Consider the following 25,808-nt stretch of genomic DNA (forward strand, 5'->3'; position numbering starts at 1 on the left):
GATAAGGATGAGTCGGATCATATAGGCACGTGGGGTCGGGCTGGATTTGGACTGAGGCGATGCTACGGAATCCCTTTCAGTGATGGATGAATTGCAGGAAGATTAAAGGGAAGGATGTGAATAAGGAAAGCATCGCTCGGAACGTCTTTCTCCGACACTTGAGCAAGAAGAAAGAAAGACAGAAGGATGGTGGATGTATGGATGCATGGATGGATGAATGGATGAAGGTCTCATCAAAGGTGGGAACTTATGTCAGTACGCAGCGAGGGCGGGTGATTTGGGGGCAAATCTTGATCATCCATACGGGTTTGTGGTCAGCTTGTGCAGCCTTCAAATGTCAAATTAGGTCAATTTTACACATCCTATGAAGCAGAACTTTTACTTTACGATTTGGTGTTACAGATTAGCGATGCTAACCTCAGGATTATTTGCATAGGTGTTATGAGACTTAATGCTCCTCCTGGAATTCTCTTAATGGAAGGATGGTTTCTAATTCCAGTTGCCAAGGGCTCAAGCTATATATGGAATAATAAAGTTGTGTCTTCACTCCGTGGGAGTGTTGATTACTCTGACTGAGTGGACAATTCTAGTCTATCTCCGTTTCTGTGGAACTATAGAGATCACAATAAGATTCCTGGACCTAAAGTTATTGTCTTCTTGATCTTTCTTAAAGGAAATCTACCTGCCTATACAAATGAAATGCCCTTTTTAATTTCACTGATACTATAATTACAAATATTACTTTTTTCTTTTAGTCTTTCTTAGTTCTTTAAAGAATTGAGACCTCTTTCGAACCTTACTTTAAAGAAAATCCTTAAAATCCTGGTGATTGAAGTAGTCAGGCCCTGGGATTCTGGAAAGCGCCTTGAAACAATTTTGATTGTATAAGACGCTATATAAATAAAGATTGATTTGATTTGATTTAGTAATAATACTGTACCACTAATAATGTGATTTACCGATATTAGAGATTAAATAATTTGAATATGCATGTGGACATTGAAACAGCAAATAACTACACAACTCTTAATATCGTACAATTAATAGTTAATATGAATGTTCACAATGCTGAGTTTGAAAATGTCTTCTATCGTTTTGAGAGAATTTCTCCTACAATCACACTGTCAATCTTCTGAGTGTGGAATATAGACTAGATCCTATATTTACTATAATGAAGGAGGAGGAGGAGGTTTTGTTTTCCACCAGTGGAACATAATAGTACCAGAAGAACTAAAGAGAAAAAAAGGGAGGATTCATTTTTAAGAGGGTTTAGTGTGAGGTGATAGATTACCTTATTTCCAAGTTATCAGTGCTAACTGATGACCTTAAGGCCTTACCTCCACCAGATGTGCGTGATTTCAGAACCTTTGAGTTACAGGTTTCTTCTCAGAAAAGAACAATCAAAATGTTCTTTTTTGCATGCTAATGTGCTTGAACTTGCTTGTACCCTTTTCTTGCACTGCCCTCAAAAAGCTTTTCTTCTCTCTCTGCTCTGTCTGCTCCTCCTGTTTGACCCTCGCCTCCCCACCACCACCACCCCCACCACCCCACCCCTTCACTGCTACTGCACCATCAACATTAACCAACAAATCGATGTGATGCTGACCAACAATGTGAGACCTGTTCCTGTTGAAGCGGCTTTGCAACTTGCAATTATGGGTGAAACCAGGTTCATCTCCTTAATCTAATGTCCAGTTGTTTACACGTGTCAGTCTTTGATCATGCTACTAACTGACTGTACTCTACTGAGTAAACACGTGACTAAAAGGGGAGGACTCTTGCTAGTACCATTCTCCTCAGACTCTCTCGGACAGTAGGCCAAAAGATGAACGGGCGAATAAACACAGGAGGAAGAGGAGAAAAAGGTAAAAATGCCAGACAGGAAGGGGAAGTGAATAATAAAAAAGAAAGGAGAGGAGAAGAAGAGAGGCTAGAGGCAGTTAAAAGAAAGGTGAAGTAGGTAGGGGAGCTGCTATTTAGGGTCTTTGAAAGCTGCAGGTCCTGGCAGGGTGGGTGAATTCATTTACTCTGGAGAGGGCGAGGCTCCACTTAAAGGGCCTCTCCAGGACATTCTGATGACCCCCCACCAACAAGGGGAAAGAGTAAGAAAAAAGCCCTCATTTACCAAGATTGGAAGGGAACAAGAAAGAGGAAAGGCCCCCATCATCCTCCAATAAGTGTCCACATATCAAAAACATTTCTTAAAGCAGGATGCAGGCAAACACCATCAAAGAAGCAGAGATTGTTGCATTGATTTAATCATTTTATTTCAATATCAAGATGTGTATAATCTCTTTCACTTCAGACATTTAATCAAAAAACTTCACAGTAAAATAAATATATATATATATATATATATAGTCATTTCATCACTACAATCCACAAGGGACAAAGATTCTTTGAAATAAGTGGGTAGCTTTAAACCACTACATGTTGGTTGCAGTTACATTTAGATTCTGATTGTATAGAATGGTGCACATTGGTCACAATAAACAGTTTCATTTACAAAGTGCTTCCGAATTTGATGATTAATACGTCATGTTCAAAGACTGCTAACAACATCAATAACTGGAACAGGTAGAGCATTTTCTAAGCTACAAAAACTGATTTTTAAACTGATTTAGTCCCACCATCTTCATATTTAAGATGACTCTTGTAAAACTGGATTCTAAAAAGAAAAATAAATATTGGAATTGTGGAATTATATTACCATAATAGTGGTGGTAAGAAGAATTCTGAATGGGTTATAAAATACAATGCAGATGAAATATTTAGGTTATAAATTAATTTATCAAATTACCTGTTGCTGTTTTCATTTGTGTGCAGTAGTCCATTGTAAGGTATTTCCTCAAACGTGTGTGTGTGTGTGTGCGTGTGTGTGTGTGTGTGTGTTTGTATTGGCCAGGGCAGTTTCTGCTCCCTCAGAGGGACTATCAGTACTGCTAATCCTCTTCATGGTTGACTAATCTGTTTTCGGGGGTCACTCCATTGCCGACACACACACACACACACACACACACACCCTTCCACTCTCACCTCCCAATTACATGCCGTTTACATCTTCATCCTCCCCTCCTTCTCACCATCTTGCTGCCTACCCTTCTCTCCCACTATAACCAGTCCATTTAGCCTCTGTATCCGAAAACAGTATCCAGTCCAACACCCAGTACCTGATCCAATGTATGGAATAATCATTTCACAGCACAATACAGGAGCAAGATTTTGTAGTTTTGTTTCATATTTGTGCAGGAATCATAAATCAGACCATACATTTGGAGTAAATACAGAAATTCACATTCCCGCCATGGCTGCTGTTCCCTCCTCCACTTGTCCGACCCCTAAAATGGTCCATTACGCAAATAAGCATAAGGAAAATGACTGTGTAATAAGTAGCACTCTACTCCAGAACACTTTTATGCTGGGAGACATATAACCCATCTGTCTGCCATTCTCACGCCATTACTGCCTGTTGCTTGGTCCTATTAGTGATGAGCAACATGTCACCTACCAGGGAAATTGCTTAGGGAGAGAAGTGAGAAGTCTCGTGGATATTCCTGAAAGCTGAATTTTACCCCTTTCCCCCCCTCTCACACGTGGGAAAGTTATATGTGCTGTCAGAGAAATGGAAAGATGGATTCTGACAGGGTGTGGGTTGTCGGCATATAAAACACGTGAATAAATTGTCTTAAGGCTGGTCTGAGCCCCATTAGCAAGTCTGTTAGTATCTGGAGCTGTCATTGGGCATCAGTCAAAGAATGAGCGGCAATGATTAAATGATGCTTAACATTGTTCAGCACACAGGGCCACTTTACTCTGACCCTTAGAAATGAAGTGGGGGGAAAGTGATGGTAGCCTCTGTATACAGTCAGCTGGGATGGGATTTGTTCAGGCAGCCTTTAAAGCAAGTCAAATGTAAAACCTTAACCTTGCCCTTGACCTTGCTACTTTGATTTTGACTGATTGGGTGAAATTTACATTCTGAAAGGTAGAAAAAACCCAGAAGGAGTCCAGTTTTAAGCTAAGACAAAAGCTCTTGGACCGATTATTGTCTCCAACCGTCAACCTGACAGACTGAACCATTTGAGTGAAAGAGAAAAGTAAAGAAGTCGCTTCTGAACATCTCTGTGTTCAGAATTTTTTGAAAATTTTACATTACAAGTATCTGCAGTCAGTGTTTGATTCTTTGTTAAATGTGTTTAAATGCAGATCGTGTTTTTGGTTGAGGGATTACAGGTCAAGATTACAACTAATCATTAGCATAGACAGCTGAGGGTTAATGAGGGCTATTCTTGGCAATGCCTCAAATTTTCATTCCAGAACCAGATTACCCATAATGCCCAGCACAGTTATAACATGTTCTTTGTAATTTTGAGCTTTTGCACTTATCAGTTACGTGGCTATAGGTAATAGCCAGCAGAATATAGTTAAAATAATTGAACACCTATAATAATTCTACCCTGTGGATTGGCTCAAGTTGGAGGAAAAGTTATTATTGTTGAAGGATTACAGTTTTCATCTCATAATAGTGCTGCCTTCATAACCTTGACTTGACAATATTCATTGTATTTTGTTCTGACTGTCTGCTCCTGCGTGGGTTTGTGAGTGTGCATGTGTGTACACGTGTGTGTATGTGTTCTTGGGCCTCAGTGGAGCTGATAGCTGACAGAGGGTCTTAAACAAGCCCACTAGACACGTTGCTGCACAGGAGAAATGCCTTTGATTCTATCAGCTCTACGTGCATTTAGTTGTGCACGCAGGAGCGTGTGTGAGTGAGTGACTAGGTGAGTGCATTAGCCTCAAGTGTGATTTTCAAAATTTTTGTTTATGAAATATTCTAACCTCTTACCAATGCGACCACATCATTTGTTCCTTTTCCGAATCCCAGTGGAAAACCATTGAATTTAGCCCCCTAGTGGTGGCGGTCGGAATTGTTTCTGCATACACACACACACGCACACTATTTTTTAGCCGCATTTTCCCACACTTAATTGTCACATTTAAATTTCCAAAATTTTGCATGTCAATATGAGGCTAAAGTTGGAATTCTGGTAATGAAATATCACAATGTTCATATTGATAGTACTGGAGATGGATCTAAATATTTTAATGGATACAAGAGAACTGATCATCTGTGATTTACATCATGAATCTGAAATCTAAACTGGCCAGAATTGTGCCATGTTAAAGACAAGATAAAGTGATATAAGAAAATATACCAAGATTTTGAATAATATGAAGTTAAAAAGTCAGAACTGAAAAATTCAAATTTACATTGTTGATTTGAAATCTGAATAAAATGTGTTTTTCAAATTTGACGCTTACATTTGTCGTAACTATGCATAAGACACGATATTAAGAACCGTCACGCGAGCATCCCAAAACTTTGAGGAGAAAGCAGCACTGCTGGTGTGTTAAATCCTGGAAAACATGGCAGGAAGAGGGCAGGTCCTAAATGTTTGGCAAAGCCAGATCACACAATCCCCTTGAAGTGTTTTAGCAGGATACATGAAGGCAGCCTGATGAATGAATCCCAGCCTCCACGTGGAGCTCAGGGGCTCACTAAGAAGCGAGCAGCTGACAGACGCCACTTTAGAGAATAAAAGAGCCTCTGCAGGACTAAAGGAATACCACATAAACAAAAACTCAAGATTTTAAAAAGCCTGCATACAATATCGCTCAAGGGACTCATTAAGAATCCCCAAAACATCATGCACAGCTTTTCTAAATTTTTGCACCTTCAAAATGATATTTATCTCTATTACATTTGAAATCTGTTTAAACTGTTAGCATTTTAACCTGTTTACGGATCACAGCCGGTATTTAAATCTTATACAAACATCACATCCGGATGATTTTTTTTTATTTTACAGGACGGCACCACGTACCCTGCAGCAGCTTGGGGCTTTTTATTTTTATTCCAGTGCAGCATTTCTAACATATATCATGTGCTTATTACAGTAGTTGTGCTGTCGGGGGTTAAATCTCTTCTGTCTTTCTCCTCTACATGAAGCTTTGTTGAAATAAACAAAAGGGCCGCTTTGAATGGCACGTGCTCCGGGCGTCAGTCACCCGTTTCCTAGCAACTGGCACACAGAGAAGCACCTGTGGCTCTGAACCAGTGGCTTTGTAGCTTATCTGACAAAAAGAAAAAAAAGATTTTTTTTTTTTTTTTGCTTTATTTTGTAGGTTTAGTCATTATAATAATGATGATGATACATTTTTGTGCAAATCAACAAATCCGCAGTGGAGGATGCAAGAAGCCATCGCCAAGAGTGGCAATTAGAAGCAGTCAGAAATGTGTCTTTTCTTTTGACAAAATATTCATTTTTACTTGAAATGTCGTGCTGGTTTCCATTATGTTATAGAGTCTCACCTGGAAATGGTCCGAATCATCTATGTTCCCGATCCAAGCTAACTGTCCCAAACATATTATTTTCTTTCATTCATAAGGAGCAACATTTCCCCTCCAAATGTAATTTATTTCAAGACCTCTCATGAAAGCGAAGAACGACAGAGTGAGAAAATAAACGTAATATTAAGGCCAGCTACAGGGTGTCAGTAGGTTCAGCTTGAGACAATCACAGATTTAAAACTACGTTCCTCCTAAAATTAAAAGAACTTGAAATTGAACACAGGAATAATTTTTTTTAATGATGTTTTTAAATAACTTTGTTTCTGAACTTGAACTCTTTCAGCTCAAAGGTTAAAAGAACAGTTTTTTGCCCCCCCCCCACCCCAAATGAATAGTCAGGCCTATGACTTTTTTGTTGAATTTGGGGTTGAAAGGAAACTCATTCAATTTCAAAAGTCAGAGAGATTTCACACTTGTAATTTCCAGCTCTACTTGTTGAGGAACTGAACTGCGGTTTTGTTCTAAATGAAACAGATTTGGAGGGAGGTGGGGGGGGGGTCGGTGGCTGCGCCTTTTGAAGGGCCCAGACATTTCTGTGGGCGGGCCTCGCTTCACATGCACACACGCGCCTCGACGTCACCAGAACCTCGGGACCGTAGCATGCAAATCACGTCCGTGCTCGCTCCTCTCCATTGGCCGCTCGGCGCTCATTTAGCTCCGGCACCATCCAACTTTTCCCGACCTACACAGCTTCAGGGAGTCGGTGTGAAGAGTATTTTGACCGGATGAAGGGAAAGTTTTCTCCTGAAGGGATCCCACCTTTCTCTCCATCTTTCTTTACATCGCCCTGATCGTGTTGAATGCCTCCGCGTGTTTAAGTGAAGTGTTACCTACAGACCAGGTGAATGTACAGCATCATGATGGAAACGGACTTGCACTCCTCGGTGGTGCCTCAGGCCACCAACCCCTCCAATCCGCCGGGAGGAGGTGGCGGCAAATGCCCCCAGGATCGGATCAAGAGACCCATGAACGCTTTCATGGTGTGGTCCCGGGGCCAGAGGAGGAAAATGGCTCAGGAGAACCCCAAAATGCACAATTCGGAGATCAGCAAGCGTCTGGGCGCAGAGTGGAAGGTGATGACCGAAGCGGAGAAGAGACCCTTCATTGACGAGGCGAAGCGCCTCCGGGCCATGCACATGAAGGAACACCCGGACTACAAGTACCGGCCGCGGAGGAAGACCAAGACGCTGCTGAAGAAGGACAAATACTCGCTGGCAGGAGGGCTCCTCGGCTCCTCCGCTGGGATGGGCGGCGGACAGCGGTTGGACAGCCCAGGAGGCGGCCACGCAGGGGCCAATCCGGGCTACGCCGCACACGTGAACGGATGGGCGAACGGCGGGTACCCGGGTCAAGTGGCGGCTGCTGCGGCCGCTGCGCACGCCATGATGCAGGAGGCGCAGCTGGCGTACGCGCAGCCGCCCGCACACCACCCGCACCATCACCCGCATCACCACCCGCAGCACAGGTACGACATGAGCGCCTTATCGTACAGCCCCATCTCGAACTCTCAGAGCTACATGAGCGCGTCTCCGCCCGGGTACGGCGGGATCACCGGGTACACCCACCACCAGCACCAAAGCTCGCCGGTGTCCGGCGCGATTGGAGGGACTTTAGGGCCACTTGTGAAATCGGAACCCAGCGTGAGCCCACCCGTTTCCGCCGCCCGCGCACCGACGTCGTGCCCCACCGGAGACCTGCGGGACATGATAAGCATGTATCTCCCGAGCGGGGAGGCGGGGGCGGCGGACCCCGGCGTCCACAGCAGACTGCATGTCCTCCACACGCAGCACTACCAGGGCAGCGGCTCCACTCCGGTGAACGGGACGGTTCCTCTCACTCACATTTAACCCCAGAAACCAATTATACGCACTACAAAACACAACCAAATATTTAAAAAAAAGAATTATTTTAAATGTGGGCACATGCTGCTGAATTGTAAATTATAGGCGGTTATAGCCATAAATGCAATCACTTTGAACAAACTTTTTTAAAACAAAAAAAATAATAATTTATTGCTATTTTTAACTTCTTTTAGTGGTTCCTCCTTGTCTGTCGGTCGGCATTAAAGGAACGCGAATTGTGTTTGCTGTCTGGAACAGAATGATGCTTTTTAAATTATAACCCGTGAAGACTGGTTCTTTTTTCATCTTCTCTTTTCTTTTTTTTAAAAAAAGACGTGGGGGGATTATAGTGATGGACGTGTGGACGACGTGTTAACGAATAAAGTTCATAAAGGCTCCGATTTCAATACATTTGCAATTTTAATGCTTGTGAACCTGTGAGTCAGTCGCTGTAACTTGGTATTTTCTTTTTTTTTGATGTTGTAAAATTGTAAATTGTGAATAAATAGCCCCATTGAACATGCTTTTTATGTAATTACATTACCATGAGGATGGTACAGTTTGGTTTTAAATGAAAATAATTATTATTTTAACTTGGAGATTTTTTTGTTGAAAATGTGATTTTTTTTTTTTTTTTTACAATTGACGTTTTTATTCATTCTGTTGAAATATATTGCTATATTTTATTGTTTGATTTCTAAAAACAAAAATGAAATCAGATGAGAATAACTTAAGTGTGCCAACCAAAAGGGATGTGATTTAGTCAAGCCAGCGATTAGCCATTTTCCCCTCAACAGCTTCATGGAAACATTAACTTTTTTTATTAATATTTGAAAATCCGACAAAATTTGTGATGCGATGGCAATTTTACTAAAGTGTACATCCAGAGCACTGCAGTGTTGACGTGGGCTCTCTTTGACCCCCTTTTATTTTACATTTATCTCATTTTTCAGTCACTTACCTCATTTCACCTCTGTCGTCTTTCTATTTGACACAAACACAGTAAGATGCACATTTTATTGAAAGAGAATTTTATGATTGGTTCCTAATTTGCCAACAAATTAGTTGAAACCACATAAAATCTGTATGTTTTTGTAATATTTTGGACAATGTGAAAATCTCATTTCCTGAAAAGGCCTTCCTGTCATCTGATGTCTTTACCTCATATATAGCGTATATTTATGGCGTGTGTGTATATAGCGCGTCTACACGCTCTCTTCACCATTGCATGTGCCATTTGTGACATTTCAGAGTTCACTTCAGTTTGATGGGTGTATCAATGGAGGTTCTGCGGGGAGACTGAATGAAGACCAGGGCGGTGAAGGAGTAGGTTTTTGTGTTGGAGCAGAATGGGATTAGCGCTGGTGTAAGTGAGGGCAGCCTGGGGATCATTCCCCAAAACAAAGCAGGATGGGGTGGGAAGACTCCCCATCAGTCAGGTTTATTCCCTGTTAAATCTAGATATTAATACAAATCACATGTGATCAAACGGTGCTGGCGAGTTGACACTAAAGCCAATTATTAAACATCTGATTTCTTGCCACATTTCTCCATCTGCTTTTGTCCTATTTTGAGTTTGTGTTCAGAAATCACACAAACAACTGATTAAAAGGTCATTTGTTTCAAGAGTTTACTAAAAGCTTTTAAATTGAAATTCAATAGTAATATATTTAACATGACTGAAAATAAAGGAGGATAGAGATGACATTACAGTTGGCTATTAATGAAAAGAAAGATAATTATTTTTCAGGTTTATAATATTTCATTTGTGTACAGCCATGAGCACGTGCTATCTGAACATACAGTAATCATAAAATGTATTTATGTGTAATGTATTAAAGAGGTTTGAGTCGGTGGGATAAACACCGTCACACTTTTCATTTTGTGACCAGAAATAAAGGTCAGGGCAGGAAAATGATTTGGTCAACCTGTGGTGAATGAATACCAGTTGTTGAGCCTTTCTCCCAACTATAAGAGGTTTCCAATGCATGAAACATCCGAGAATAACTTGAATATGTGAGGATGACCTGGCGTCAGGGAGAAACAGGTAAGAACAAACATCTACGTCTAAAAATGAGAGCCAATTGAATATCAAGCAAGATTCTGCCAGTTAAGAACTGGTGTTTGCTAAAAGAGGATTTAACTCCAATCTGACAACAACAACAAAAAAGAATAAACATGGGAATGCAAAGATTGCAAACACTGATATGGAAAATTCTACCATACTGATATATTGTTAGGGGAATGTCCCTATCCATTTTAGAATCGAGTCGTTTTATGCTCAAATAAACGTGTTTTTTAATGTTCACTTCTAATAAAAGTCACAACATTTTAAACATGGATGTGTTTTTTACTGCAATGTGTGAAGAAAACACAGACAACAAAGATGTTTTGCTAAAGAACTTGCCAGAATCTCCACATGTCCAGCCAAATGTAATAAGGTTTCACGGAGTCTAACAAGCTGCTAACTTTGTCCTCTAACAAAGGAGGTAATGCTCCAGATTCAGGTTGGTGGCAGAGCAGTGAGAAGCTCTACAATATTGAATCTAAAATCATGGTGGATGGATTATCATGGGCGATTTCCCCACTTCTGTCTTGGCAACTCTTCTCTCCTCGGACCCACATGTGTCCTCATGTTCTGCCTGGCACGTGCTTGGACACCATCACTCCCTCGCAACCCCTCGTGCCACCTCCCCAATCCCGCACGCCTGAACCCAGAGTCCTAAACAAGGCTAATCGGGAGTCACTTTATCACGCCTCCGCATAGTTCCCTCCTTCTCCCCATATAAAAGCCCTCACCTCCGTCGTTGGAGCCGGTCCTGTCAGGGGAGATTACGGGGGACTGATTGCACGAGTCTGAATGTGGCGCGAGGAGATTAGCCGGGACGCCATAGAAAATAGCAACGGGGCCAATGGATTCCTCGCGAGGGGGCCTTATCGTGCAATTACACGTTGACACGTTTTAACCGTTTTTCAGCCTCTTAATCCGAGTCCCCCTCCTCCTCTTCCTCCACCCCTCTTCTCTCTCCAAAAACAGACCTATTGGTGCTGAGGGACTCTCTCCATCAGTCGGCTGCACAATATTCTCCTTTATTTTCCCATTTTTCTACATTTATAAACACCAGAAAATCGGGGGGGAAAGAAAGAAAATAAACTTGTACCACAACTTGTTTGGGTTAAAAGTGCAGGGGGGGCCAGGGCTACACAGACTCAATGTAGCAACGGTGTTGACATCACGGAGAGGTGACATACACAAGACCATCCCAGGATCCAAAAACTGGGACAACTTTGCACACAGGTTACACACTGGAGCCAGATATGTGTTTTCAGACAGGCACCAGGCTGTCTTCCACCATGCTGCTCAATTCAATTAGGACCTTTCATGAAAATCAATTAGGGAGTACCCCCTGGATCTCCCCGGGGGACAATAATCATCACGCGCCGTCTGCTTCAGTGGGCCCCGGGGAGCCGCTGGTTAACAAAGATGCTGTGGTGTAACATAACAGGACCGCAGGGAACCGGGAGGAGAGCGTCTGTGCTTTATTTGAAGGCATTTTACTTGAGATTAGGCTGTTTCTGTCCTGAAGTTTAACTGTTTGGATCATTCTTTGGCTTCAGTAAAATGTTGGTATTTTAATTTGCGGTGATCCTGTTGGCTATAGGACGGCTTACATCTAGAGGATTTAGATTTAGATTTCTGTTATCCAATGTGATACCTAGAACTCTTTGCGGTTCTTTGGTCCCCCTATACAGCCAAGCTGCAAAGCCAGTTACAATCTATTGGATACAATGACGCAAATCTTATTTACCCATGCAGTTATTGTCCGGTCAGCCATTATTATTTGCAAAAAGTCATTGCCAGGATTGGCTATAGCAATACCGTTTTTCAAAATAAAAAGGTATTTAATAGAATCATATGAATAGAAAATCAAGCAATATTTATGTATTACAAATGACGGAATATATTTTCTCTTTTATGGCTTTCATAATTAACAGTAAAAGTAATAAAACTCACAAAAACCCTGAAAGATAATCAGCAGTTCTCCAGTTGTAAATGCAGTGGAAACCGCTCTCACGAAGGCAATCAGCAGAGTTAGAAGGTTTTGTGGTGGCTCTGAGGCCAATCAGCTGCTCTCTACCTTTCACCTTTGCAAAGGGGAACTCTGTCATTTACAGCAGGTGAGATTGGACCTGTCAAGGGTGCCCCACCACCACCACCCCAACCTCCACCCCTGATAATATAGTCAATTACTGACAATCATCAGCTTAAGTGCCACATTTATTCTGCGCTTTTTGACCTGTGCGTGTGTCTGCGTGTGTGTGTGTGTATATATGTGTGTGCATATTTCTCTTTGTGTGTCCATGTGTGAACCTATACGTTTTTTACAAATGGAGCATATAACATATTTGTGTTAATAAATTCAACATCCAACTACTTCTTTACCTATCATGACCTCATTGCTCAAAGCTACTGAAGAGGTCTTGTTTTTAATTAACTAAATATTTAAATGACCAGTGATTCCAGCTGCTCAACTGGGCCACACCTTTTCAAGTGTTCATTTAAACGCGTGTGTGTGTGTGTGTGTGTGTGTGTGCACGTGTTCTTGTTTGAGTAATCTCTGGCATGAAGTAGAGTGGAGGGATTTGCTTTGGAAAATGAGAGGAGCATGCTTGTTAGCGATAGCCTTGCTAAAGATTCCTACACACACCCACCTCTCTGATCCACTTCTACAACAAAGTGTGTGTGTGTGTGTGCGTGTGTGTGTGTGTGTGTGTGTGTGTGTGTGCGTGTGTGTGTGTGCAAAAGAGATTGATAAAGAAAGAAAGAAAGAGAGGAGACATACAGACAAGTTGACGGAAAGACAAAGACATCTGGTTGCTCTTCACAACTTCTACAGGCTGTTTGTAGGTTAAGATTCAGCTTTAAGGTTGAGGTTGGAATTGAATATGGGTTAGTGTTAGCGTAGGTGGTTAGGGTGTTAGCGTAGGTGGTTAGGGTAGGTGGTTAGGGTGTTAGGGTAGGTGGTTAGGCCTTGTGATGTTAGGGTTAGCAGCTGGGACTGTATTACATCTGTGATATCTCACAAAGATAAAAGTACAAACAATGCGTGTGTGTGTGTGCGTGCGTGTGTGTGTGTGTGTGTGTGTGGTGTGTGTGTGTGTGTGGTGTGTGTGTGTGGTGTGTGTGTGTGTGTGTGTGTGAACAAAAGATCTGTTTTGGCAGCCTATAGTTGTGGACTAAAAAAAGATTAAAAAGGAATACACAAACACACACCCGAATCATTATGTAGCTTTATCTGTTACAGTGATTACCAAATTCAACTGTAACATTTTTAGAATTTAATCTTTTTTCTATTCTGCTACAGAAATGGAATGTACACGTACAAACTCAAACCAGTGAAATGCTTTCAGTGTATTGGCTGTCACTTATGGCTAGTTTAGCCAAATGATAGAACTAATTTCCTTATATTTAGCTGTGACAAACGTCTAATAGAACAACTGAAATACAAATATTATAGGGAAATATAATGTTATGTGTTAATAGTGAATCAAAACAACTGCAAGTTATAACTTTTAGAGAGGAGAAAGAAAACATTATTCCTTATGTCATTTTTAAATTCTTGGCTGCAATTCTTTTATAATATAGAAGAGCAATGCAGTTCTGAATCTAGAAACCTTGATTTTTAGGGATTTATATTTCTCTCTAACCAATTAACAAGTGGTGTTTTGTCATTCTGGAGTGAATTTGCGTAATTTTTCTGTTGCAGTTTTTTTTAATTTTTGGTTTGTGTGTTTTTGTATTTACAGTATTTTTCTTTTGCATTTGTTTTGTGGGGTTGGTTAATAGAAAATTCCACTGGAGTTCTGTTTTTTCAACAATGTTTCACCGCTTCTGTTTTGTGGAGTTTATAAGATTTTGCTCTTGTTTGGGTTTCTGTGATTGCAACAAAACCTTCGTGCAACTACATGTAGACACAACTAAGGTAAAGGCAGCTGAGTTTTCCACTTTAGATTCCCCTTTATATTTAGGTTTCAAATTTTATTTCAGAATTTAGCTCATTGTGAGGAGCCTGAGCCTCAGATCATGAATGAATGAAAGGACGACAATTAAAAGCAGAAGATAACTTCAGTAATGCACAATGTCAGGATGTATGGCTGACATACATTGGCATATATGTGGCATTAACCATTAAATATTTTAACATTCTTGACAGACACTGTATAAACAGAAGCATTATTTGATTAAGAAGCTAAAGTTTATAAGTGGCCTCATTAGAAAAGTCTGTTTATGTATGAAATTCCTTGTTTTTCCTGCTTCATTCCATCAAACATAAAGCAAAGTTTTTTGTTTGTTTGTTTGTTTGTTTGCTTGTGTTTAAGCCAAATCTTGGTGGTTGCCATCTTCTGATCACCACCCTGGAACTTTAACTCATGCTCCAATAAACATTGCATTTTATAACTAGAAATAAATCTGCGTATTCTGATCTCATTGAGTGTTTAAGACAAACTATAAAGTGTGATTTTTCAATTTCAACAAATCTTTTACCCTGATGAAAACTTTACACAAGTTCAAGTCAGAAAGATGAAGAGAAGAAGGGACTAGGAGTGAGGGATGTGAAGGATGAGAGAGTGCTGAAACACAACGGGAGCATCCATCCTTTAAGCGGTGGGGAGTTATCGCCTGGTGACAGAGCCTGTGCAAATGCTTTAAAAAGCACATTTGAAGATGTATTAGTGCATCCTTAAATCCACTTGCTGCCAATAGGGGGCTGCTTGCTGGGCTTTATGCTTTCTTTTTTTTTTTTTTTTTAGCTTCCTCTAAATTCCCTTAGCGAGCGTTGCTAAGGTGCTTTAGGGATGGGATTAGCTGGAGGCTCATCACACATTCCACAACAGAAAAGAAAAAAAAAATTAAAAGTATGGAGAGAAGAGAGTGATAGAGCGGAAGAAACGGAAGAAAAAGAGGGATCGGAGAATTAAGGAGTGATGAAAAGGAGACAAAGTAAAAAAGGAAGTGCAAAGAAAGAGCAAGGAATTGATTTACAGGAAAGGCAGAGATTTTTCAAGGGAAAAAGTGACAGAGGGACAGAAGAAGAGGCAAAGAAGGAGGTGAGGGAAGGAGGGATTGACAGCGGAACAGAGGAAGATGAAGAGCAAATGAGTGATCTTGCTGAGTGTTGCATCAGCCCGTGTTAACCGAGGGCAATGTGATGAGAATAAGCTCCATAACGCAGCGTGGAAGCAGCCCCCTTGTCTCTTCTGATGGGTTTTCAAGCAACACAGCGGCCTGGCAGGTTCGGCATCCTGGACCGCATCACGCTCGAGATAAACATGAAGCCGCCCATCCGGAAGGATGCGGGTTTATTTTTGGTGAGATGTTTTGCTTCTGTTCTGGTCATTAAAACCACGCTGCAGTCCAGATTCCAAGTTGTCTTTTTGGTTTCTAGGCCCATTAGTCCCTCAGTAGTCTTTTAGAGTCTGGAAGAAAGGGCAGCCAGTTGCTAGCTGGGCTAAAGGTGTGGTGCATTGCATCTCCAACCTTTACTGAGAGCAGAACAATGTAAAACTCAGGTGTGTTTGTGTGCCAAATTTATAGATTCTGGATATTAAAAATCCCACATGCAACAGCAAGAGAACTGAAAAATAGATCAATCACACTGATGGGGAGAGAGGCAAAGTAATGAAAAGAAAGGGCAGACGATACAGGGAGGCCAATCGACTGGCGCTCTGACCTCTCAGAGCGCACAAAGGCCACCCTCCCTCCAGAAATTGCCTGCCATGACCAGAGCATTTTACTGTATCAATTGACCCCCTCCCATCCTCTCAGTCACCCTGCCCAGCCAACGAGTTGGAAAGGAGGACTAAAAGCTCCCACAGGGTGTGCGACAATAGGACTCCTATAGACACGAAAAGTGCTCTCTCTCTCTCATTTTCTCGCTCTCTCTCTCTCTCTCCCCCCGTCTCTCTTTCTCCTTCACTCTCTTGCTCTCCTGCTTGATGCCAGTCATTATTCTGGCGCTCTAACACTCTCTAGCACCCCTGGTTCATTCATGTGTGTGTGTGTGTGTGTGTGTGTGTGTGTGTGTGTGCACCTGTGCGTGAGCCCTGCAGGACATCTCCAGCCCCACACGGTGCAAGACGGCAACAATTAAGAATCATTTTCTACCCAGACTTAACTTTTTACCATGGAAGAAACAAATTCCATTCTTAAATTACTGTAAATAACTACGATATCACACTGCATGACCTAGATAGATAGATAGATAGATAGATAGATAGATAGATAGATAGATAGATAGATAGATAGATAGATAGATAGATAGATAGATAACAGCCTATGTTATTCGCTGATTACCATGTTTTGTTGATTCATATATTTTCCTGAGAACTCTTAAGCTAGTTTTTTCCCTCAAAGCCGTTTTCCAGTTGGGTTTTATTCCTTTGTGGTATTTGTCATGTTGCGTTTTTTTTTTTTTTTATTAAATGTGGTCTATTGCATACTCTCTCTGCCACCACTCTTTTGACCAATAGTACTAACTTACTTATCTGTCCTTATTTGACCTGTTTATTTGTTTTTTGAGCATATCAATTTAATTAAGTTATTTAATACTTGCAGATTTCTCAAACCAAGCAGCAGCCTCTTGATCTCAGTTGTGGAGGGAGATTAGACCTCCTTTCAGTCTTTAGAGAGGGCAGGCTTCAATTATGTGCTCCGTGGTTTGACCCTCACTGCAGGCACAGAGTGGGCTTGGGCTAGTTCCAGGTCTGTAGATGGTGGCCAAGACCCTGGCCAGGGCTGAACCTCTTGATGATGGACAACTGTCTCATAGGGAGGTCCGTGCCAGGGGCTGGGTGGGTTGGGTCTGAGCCTAGAGGTTTGTTTGGATTATCCTTAGATTCCCATTCTTTTTCCAAAGCAGACATGCAGGACAGACTTTCCAAATTCTCAACTGGAGGTGCAGATGGTGGGTTGTAGATGCCTGCGTGGATTGGCAAGTGGGGAGAACCCTTGACTTTTGGAATATATTAAAGGTGAATTCGGTTCATCTGATATTGAGGGAAGTATGTGAGATAATACAGGGAGCCGGGTGACCGGTGTTGACTGGATACTCCCAGTAGTGAGCAGTTTGTCGTTGGGTGTCTACTTGCTGTGTGTGAGGTGACCTGGACGTGACAGAGACATAGTATTTAGTATTTAGTATTTAGTACATAGTATTTTGTTGCATGAATATGAAAGGGCCTCTCAGGTTTTACTGTTGCACATGGCTCTCATTGAGCACCTTCTCCAGAGAGGCCAGGTCAGGTGCTTGGGTGTCCAGACGGATGTCATCAGCATAGATTAGCTAGTGCAATCTGGAGGTCATTTTTGCATGTGTTAAACAGGGTCAGAGAGATACCTGAGCCTCAGCCCATTACTCTGTCTATTCCTTGAGCTTACTTTCTGTCCTAAGTGAACCTCCTATTATTAAGAACAGTTTGGAAAGTGTTTTTCCCCAGGCTCTGTTTTGAGCTTGCTCTCAGGGCCGTTTTCGACGTGATTAGGGCCAGTACTTCTTACTCTATACTGTGTCCTTTATGGAAACTGACCTGATCTACATTAAGTTTTGACTTGTGGATCTATGCTGTAGTATTGGGTTTTTCCACGATTCTAGAGGGGACATAGAGCAGAGAGGTTGGGTGGTCAGTTTATAGTCCTTGCTTGGTTGACAATACCAGATGAAGGCAGGAGGGTCCCGTCCAATATGTTGCACCTTCAAAAGGTCTATTTTCAGGTGAATACAGTAGACATGTGTCCTGCTGTCCATACACACAGAAAATCAGTTTCTGAAACCTTGTTGGAAAAAGGTTATGAAAAGCCCTGAGAGTCTGTTTCTGTGGAAATGGGAAAAAATAAATTGGCTGAAATAGGAGGTAGCTGCATATGCATATTATGGATTTAAATCTGTTTACACAGGCAAGTGTCGATCGAGTGTTGCGTTGCTAACTGGTGGCCTGGTGAGGGAATTACATGTATTCCTGAGTCAATGTGTTCATTTTTAGTATAGCTAAACATTTCCAGCAGGTTGTTCTTATGTGTACAGGGGCAAAGTTACAAACGGAGTTTACCAAAACGGAACTGATCCAAATGTTGCTTAAGAGTGCTGTTCCAGATGCCCCCTCCAGACCGTGATTATGAATGAGTGAATGATGAATGATGCGTGAACGGCTGCTACAGAGATCATCATTCTAATTTAGGACTCCGACTCAGTTCCGACTGCAAAACACAACCTCCTGTACAGGTTTTTATTATTATTATTTTGGTTTGTTTCAGTTTCAAATAGGAAAAAAAAAACGAACACAAAGAGGGACTATTTTTTTTAAATTCAAAATCGCTTAAAAAGAAGCTTTATGCCTGAAAAATAATTCTAAACAATCATTTCAAATTTTTCTGTCTTTCTTTTTCCAGCAGCACCTGCTGTCAGCCTCATCATGGTCGACACCGCCGTCCTTGCCCCAGCTGCGGATCATCGCCCTGACCTCGTAGCCACTTTCCTCTCTTGGTCCTGTGATTGTTCCGGACCTCTTGTCTCTTTTTAAGCCAGTGTCTTGAGAGGGCCTTTAGCCTGGAGATTGAGCTGCTGATGGTTAGAGAGAGAAAAGGGAGAGAGGACAGAAGAAAGAGACAAATCAGAATGGAGGTTGTAATGGGAGAGGCACAGCAGGGGGGATGTTTACTGTCACTGAAGGATGACGAGAGAGAGGGGAGAGTCAGGCAGAAGGAGATGAAGATGCTCTTTAGGACAGATTTCTGATATTAATGTTCATGATTGGCTAAGATACCTTATTATTGTTATCTGGACCTTTTGTCGAAATGCTAAAAATGCCACAATTAATAGCATCTCTTCTGATCATTGATCTTTGGATTTCAGTTTTTATATTCCAAAAAGACAAAAGCCTGTTAACAAGAACAGTAGAATAGCGGCAACAATTTTGAGAAGGATGATCAAGATATAATGCAAACACTATTTTTGTAAGCGATCAAAGATTTCCTGTCTTTGATTTGACATCCGTCTCATCTCTGATCAGTCCACTCAAGCGCCCTCTAGTGGCCAGTCCAGAAGTCAGAAATGTTAAATCTTTCTTTAGAACAAACCTAAAATGTTCACTGTGGCAAATCTGCACCTGAATCATGATAGATGACCGATTTATTAATGAACTTCTTGTCATTGTTCAGATCCAATTTGTCCCATTTCCATAAGTGGTATTGGTATATGCAGCATAGAAAAGAACGCTGAGGCTCACAAATTATTTTGGAAGGCTTAATTTTGGATACTGCATCAAGAGCATGCAAAGCTGGGGAACTCATGCTGACCCCCGTCCAAGAACAATGGACACCTGAGCATCCGAAGTGGACCATGGAAGAATGGTCTAATGAAGCATGGAGAGCTTGGTTTGTGTATCTAGTGCTTCTTGAGGAACCGTCTGGCTCCAGTGTAACCAGTTCGTTAGGCTCTGATCCACTATAGCCAATTCATTAAACCGGGATGTGTTGGACCTGCTACTGAGCAGGCGTATGCATTTGGGGATCGGTGGATCAAACACCATGGAGGTCCCAGCATTGAGCTACTCACATTGATCCGAGGGCAACCAAATACCAGGTTTACATCGGAAATGAGTTTTTTCTATGGCTGATCTTTCTTAACAGGTCTGTCTCTGCCTGGAATGCCAACGATGCATTTACAAGCAGCACAAGCAGTTTAGTCTGACTCTAGTTTACATCCTACATCCTTTATTAAATGTCAACATACATTCTTGCTGTGGGAAAAAAAACATAGAATGACACCAATTGAGCACATGTTGTATTCTCTTTCACAGTCCTTGGAAAGTCTGCGGGACTTTGAAAAACTTCACGTATAACGGTCACCCAGACACAACCTATTGACCACTTCCAGAATAGCGGCTCATAGAAGCACCCAAGGTTGGATGGAAGAGAAGAAACAAAGCTGGAGAGGCAGAGAGATGAAGGAATTAGGTGTACGGCAGAAGAATGAGCGCCAGTAAACCTGAATACGGCTTCCCAAGGCTGCTTAGCTTGAATCAATTGCTGGGTGGTCGGTGCGCCCATGTCTAGTTGAATGTGCCGGTCTTTGAATTCAGTCAAGGAGCTCTTTGTCTTTGAGTAAACTCGGTTAAGTAGAAGGACAAGGAGGAACGAATCCAGTCCCGACCTACTGATTAGTCAGAAGGTCCTCCATTTGTTGCATGAAATATTACCTATATGATAGGCAGATACACACTGAACCAAAGGCTATGTCTGGTTAGGTGTCCTTGCTCTCATCATTGCACGTATTTTTTAATTATTAAGTTCTCAGACTGGTATGTGGAATTATTCCCCTTTGAAATCATTCAGAAACGAGCCGTCAAAACTGGAACTGCATCGATCAACTGGGCGCTTTTCTTGGTTGAAAGTTCCAGGGATTTGAATCGACTGCAACGTGGGGCAAACATGAAACCGAAGTCAAGGCGGAGGCCCTGAACGCCCCTTAGAAATCCTTTCTTCTGCGAGATGGCAGCACAGATAGATCGGACCGCGCTTGGAGCTCATATTCTTAAGAGTTGATTTGAGATTTTGGATCATTCCTGTGTCAGCAAACTTTTATTTCCCAGCCAGCTCGTTAAAGGCTCAGGCATCATGAAAGACACACTGGAAACTTTCAAATGTAGCCAAAGAACAGGGCTGGACCCATCGTCAGACTTTAAGTTGGTTTCTTAGGTGACAAAGTAGAACTTTTATCTGTTTCAGTCAGTCCAAGGATGGGTGTTTAATGGTTTTGACTGGGTGGAAACGGGAGCGACCGGCACAGGGATGAGGAAAATGATCAAACCGTGTGGTTAGCAGTAATGAATCAGGGACAGAACCAAAAAAAAAGGGGCCCCGAGGGCCCATTCTACATCGGTCGGAGCTGTGTGACGAGCAACTTGACAGCTGTCTGGCAGAGTTATCAGATGCTTTCAAGACTTTGCTTTCAGCATTTCAACAGATGAAGATGATCAAGTTCAAATACTGCTCCACCATGACTGATGATCATTTGGAATCCTGCCTACGGGCGGCAGCTGCTATGCGATCGGCAGCCCTGTCTATACGGTGCAACCTTGACTGGTTGGATTTAGTAAAGGGTCATCAGGTTAGTGAGGGAATGACAAAACTCCTATTGGACTTCTATTGTGCAGTAAGGGTTGAGTAGAGTAGATCTAGATAGAGCGTGCTGCTCATACTTTATGTTGGCCTTCTTGCAGACAGCCAGGTGGGACATAATCTCTGAAAGATCTCATTTTGTCCTCGTCCCAGATTAAAAACAAACCATGCAGCAGTGGCTGTATTAACTGGAATGGTGCTTCTAGCAGAGTGGCCAAAAACTCAAAAAAAAAAATTGTGTTACTTGATCGACGTATTGGAATGAAAAGGAAAATGTGTCCTGAGAGCTGTCACTAACTGGGTTCCACCTGTTTAGGGTAGCGAGTAAATAATAGGTGAGAGGACTCACTCATGCACACTTCTGTCTAGAGTTCAGCATCGGCGCCGTGTCTTTGAAAAGAAGGGAATTAGCTCGGAGCTAGCAGCAGCGTTTGGAAGAACAGCAGAAGAATCTAACGGTGGTGCCTTCAGCACTTGGACCGCAGTCAGCACAGAGAAGCATCCCCGCTAATCAGATTAGCATGTTTCTGCACTTGTAAGAGGAGACAGTCAGCATCGCAAAGCAGCCGTTCCCATATTTAGCCTCCGCCAACATGAAACGGGCCAGCAGCTCTTTGTTCACAGGTACATCCGGCCCATATACACCACGGGAGCCAATCTGGGGCCACAACACTGAACAAGACGCGTCTCACAAACCACACCATAACTCCACAAGATACTACAATATCTTCGAAATAAAGGACACGTCAGTGATCAGATGTGATATCAAATGTTTGGTTGTTTTTTTTTGTAGTTTTTGGATTCAGCCTTTTCTCTAAGCACACACTTGACCATTTTGACCTTTTGAAGGTGTTTGCAATGAAAATGCAGAAACGACTGTGAGGATCTGGCACATTTCAGTTACATCCAGGTGGCGCTGTAGCCAAAGACATCACTGTTGTAATACGGAGAAAACTGAGTGTTTCCGGATTAGCTCAGGGTTAACATTGTTTGAAAACAGGCTAGCTTAACCTGTATTAGAGTCCGTGATACTTCTGAGGCAGGGGCGCATGAAGAAGGCTACAAATATGTAACATTTTCATATATTTTCATAGTTTTTTAAACTATAGATTAGCACCTGCATTTAATGGGGACAAATAAACCAGTAAAATGAAATAAGCTCTGATTTTTTTGATTAACCTTTCCAAAACAAAAGAGGATCGCCCTACTCTCATTTAATAAGGCAAAATTCAAGAAAATTAGCGCTGAACACTGGTGTCCAGAATCACAATTATTAACATTAAAAACATCCCTTCTGCAGTGTTATTGCAGCAATTAATTGCCTGTTTTTGCTGTATTTTTGAATATTTACCGTCAGGCCCTTGTAATTCTCCACATGGAAAGCCACAGGAATGATTGTGTGACTCTGTGGCCTTGAGAATGTGGCATTGTGTGTCATTGTCAACATGTGTTGGTCACGTGGCATTTGTGAAGTCTTTCAAGCTCTCAGCCCTCGTTCTGAGCTTTGATTCCTTTGTGCATCGGGACATTGATAAGAGTGACAAAGACATGAGATGACCGGAGCAGCGCAGATAACGTTTCTGCACAATTTACCTGATGCGACGACTGACTGTGAAAATGTGAATAGCATTTCTAAAAGGCAGCATTTACAGAGAGAAATGCAAGTTTGAACTCTATTGAAAATCAGTAGAAATCTTGCTGAGACCTTTGTTAGTATATACTGTATTTACAAATCTCAACTTATGTATCCAGAAAACCTCCTGTGCAAAACATGACAAATAACAGCAATTTCACATCTAATTCCAAGATGTCATGTGTGGATGCCTCCATCTATCTGCCAGTAAATTCTGTGTTAGGTGTGTGTGTGTGTGTGTGTGTGTGTGTGTGTGTGTGTGTGTGTGTGTGTGTGTGTGTGTGTGTGAGAAATTCCCACTATTGCTGTGATGAAATGTGCAATGTTGTCGGTGCAGGTGTAAACTGTTACCTGATCACTAATTATGAATAAAGCATGTGTGATAATATATATTAAAATGAAAGGATGGATTTTCCTACAGAACTTCCAGTTAAGAGAAAAGAGATCACATGACTCCTGTACTGGCGTCTCTTCATTGGCTGCCCGTTAAATTTAGAATAATTTTTAAAACCCTTCTTTTGACCTACAAGGTCCTCAGAGGCCTAGCTCCATCCTACCTGGAGGAGCTAGTGACACCTTACCAGCCCAATAGACCGCTCCGCTCTCAGAATGCTGGTCTACTTGTGGTCCGCAGAGTTTCTAGGAGTAGAATGGGGGGCCGAGCATTTAGCTACCAGGCCCCCCTGCTATGGAACCAGCTCCCTGTCCAGGTACGGGAGGCTGACTCCATCGCTACTTTGAAGATCAGACTTAAAACCTACCTCTTTGAAAAAGCTTATTGTTCCTAATTCAGTAGTCCCAGTTACTATCATAGACAGACAGATTATCATACTTAGGGGGTCGTCTAATCATTAGGTCACATCTTAGCTATGCTGTTATAGGCCGAGGCTGCCGGGGTCCAGAAACATGATCACCTGACCGGCCTCTGTTTTCATGCTCCCTTTCTGCCTCCCTCTGCAGGTATTGTCAGGCCCAGAGCTGAGGACTGACCTACCACCCGGCCCACCTCCGATTGTCCAGTTCTAGCTGTGAGTGATCAGTGTAATTAACATATCTGCATATATGATGTATGTTTATTAACTCCTCTACCTGCCCCCCCCCCCCTTGCTTCTTTACCCAGCCGGCCATCAGCAGGAGGGTCCCCCCATAAGAGCCCGGTCCTGTTCAAGGCTTCTTCTTGTTAAAGGGGAGTTTTTATTTGCTCTATTGTTTGTTGAGGGTCCGGCCCTGGGATTCTGGAAAGCTCTTCAAAGACCATTTTAGTTTTAACAGAAGCTATATAAATTTCCAGTATGATAGAGGAAGATTACCCTCATCATCGTCAGTCAATCAACGACTAGCTTACATTTTTATAGTCCAAAGATATTTCTTTATATTTACTCAGATTTGTGGTGATTTTTGTGAGCATCAATCAATAAAAAAGCCTGTTTTATATTCAGCATGATGGATTTATTTCCCCTTATCTTCACCTAAACTACCAAATAGGAAAGAACTTAAAAACTAACTTCAATGTCATGTTGCGCCTCTTTCCTAATACTAATAATTGCACTGCGTTTGTGAGCTAAACGTTTTTAACCTCTTTCTTTGTTACTTGGTTAGTTTCTCCCGTTTTCTCGCTATTGTAACGCGACTTTGTTCTCGACCTTTTTCTTGGAGTGCCCGATGAAAAAAAGAATCCTCCTCATCTTTTTATTTTCTGCTGTTCGTGGTCTTTGATATAGAAATATTGCAGGAATCTACGCAGCACTTTCAGCGACAGACATGGAATTAATATGAAATAATAAATAAGAGTGGATGGTCGACTTTTAAGCGCGAGACCCTCACCTGTCTGAATTTTGGACAATTTCTTTTTACCATTTTTGTGATTGTTGAATAATCAGACACCTGTTGCTTTTTGTTGCGGCAGAGACAGATTAGAGTGACCCCGAAGGACCTTGGGAGTAATTCTGACACCTCTGAGTCCATTTTTGAGCTCTCTGTCTTAATAAGTATTTGATTATTTCCTACCCTCCTTACTTTCCCCATCTCCCCTTCACCTTCTGCGTCACCTTTGAGGCTCATGCCCTACATATTTCTCCATCCTGTCAGACACAGCAGCACGTTTCGGTGGCGGTGCCAGCTGTGGAAGAAAGTACATGAGATCAGCGCAGATGAGATGTGAAAAGGATGAAGAGAATCCAAAAGCCTCCATCCTAATCTTGTTTGACGTCCGCCTCGGATGGTGCAGACGGCAGCCCCGGAGCAACTTTTTAGAGCACATGAAATCTGAGAAATTCAGCAACGGCTTCAGATTTTCATAAATTCGTAACGTGCCCGAAATTTATCCACTCAAATCTTTCCAGGCCACAGGGAACGGCGCACCACTGCCCCTTGTGGACAAAGGCGGAAATGCAGCTAAAAGCACCAGAGACAGTTACGTGAGTATAATAATATTGTGCTTTTTCTGATAATAAAGGTTATGAAGGAGCAAAAACACAACAGAGTGCGAATGTAGATGTTTCATATTTAATTTTATGTTATAAAATATACTCTATACCATAAACACGGGGTTGATTGCATATCTTTATGGCCAAACTATTTCTTCTCCTTATTATAAGATGAGGTACAAAATATGTGTCAGAAACCACAAGAATAAGGACAGAACATGAAGAAAAACTCATTAATTATACTGGAAACATGTGGCAATTGTGTAAGTTTAAAGAATCAGAAAATGGAATTACACAAACAGACAATAAAAGCTAATAT

The 25,808-nt window shown here is 41.9% G+C and overlaps 1 protein-coding gene and 1 long non-coding RNA gene across 2 annotated transcripts in view; both read left to right on the forward strand.

Annotated features, from left to right (window-relative positions):
- LOC130523188 (uncharacterized) overlaps nucleotides 1–24,761 on the forward strand; it is a 63,820-nt gene extending 39,059 nt beyond the window's left edge. The window contains exons 2-3 of the long non-coding RNA XR_008949821.1: nucleotides 24,024–24,091; nucleotides 24,184–24,761. This is a non-coding gene — a long non-coding RNA (uncharacterized LOC130523188). The remainder of the gene's footprint in view (nucleotides 1–24,023; nucleotides 24,092–24,183) is intronic.
- Nucleotides 6,867–10,171, forward strand: LOC130523184 (transcription factor Sox-1a-like). The gene has a single exon (XM_057028221.1). It carries the CDS (start codon nucleotides 7,258–7,260, stop codon nucleotides 8,257–8,259), a length of 1,002 nt encoding a protein of 333 aa, XP_056884201.1. The 5' UTR covers nucleotides 6,867–7,257; the 3' UTR covers nucleotides 8,260–10,171.
- Nucleotides 24,762–25,808: the final 1,047 nt, after the last annotated feature.

This window comes from Takifugu flavidus, chromosome 3 (assembly GCF_003711565.1).
Source record: "Takifugu flavidus isolate HTHZ2018 chromosome 3, ASM371156v2, whole genome shotgun sequence".
NCBI lineage: Eukaryota > Metazoa > Chordata > Actinopteri > Tetraodontiformes > Tetraodontidae > Takifugu > Takifugu flavidus.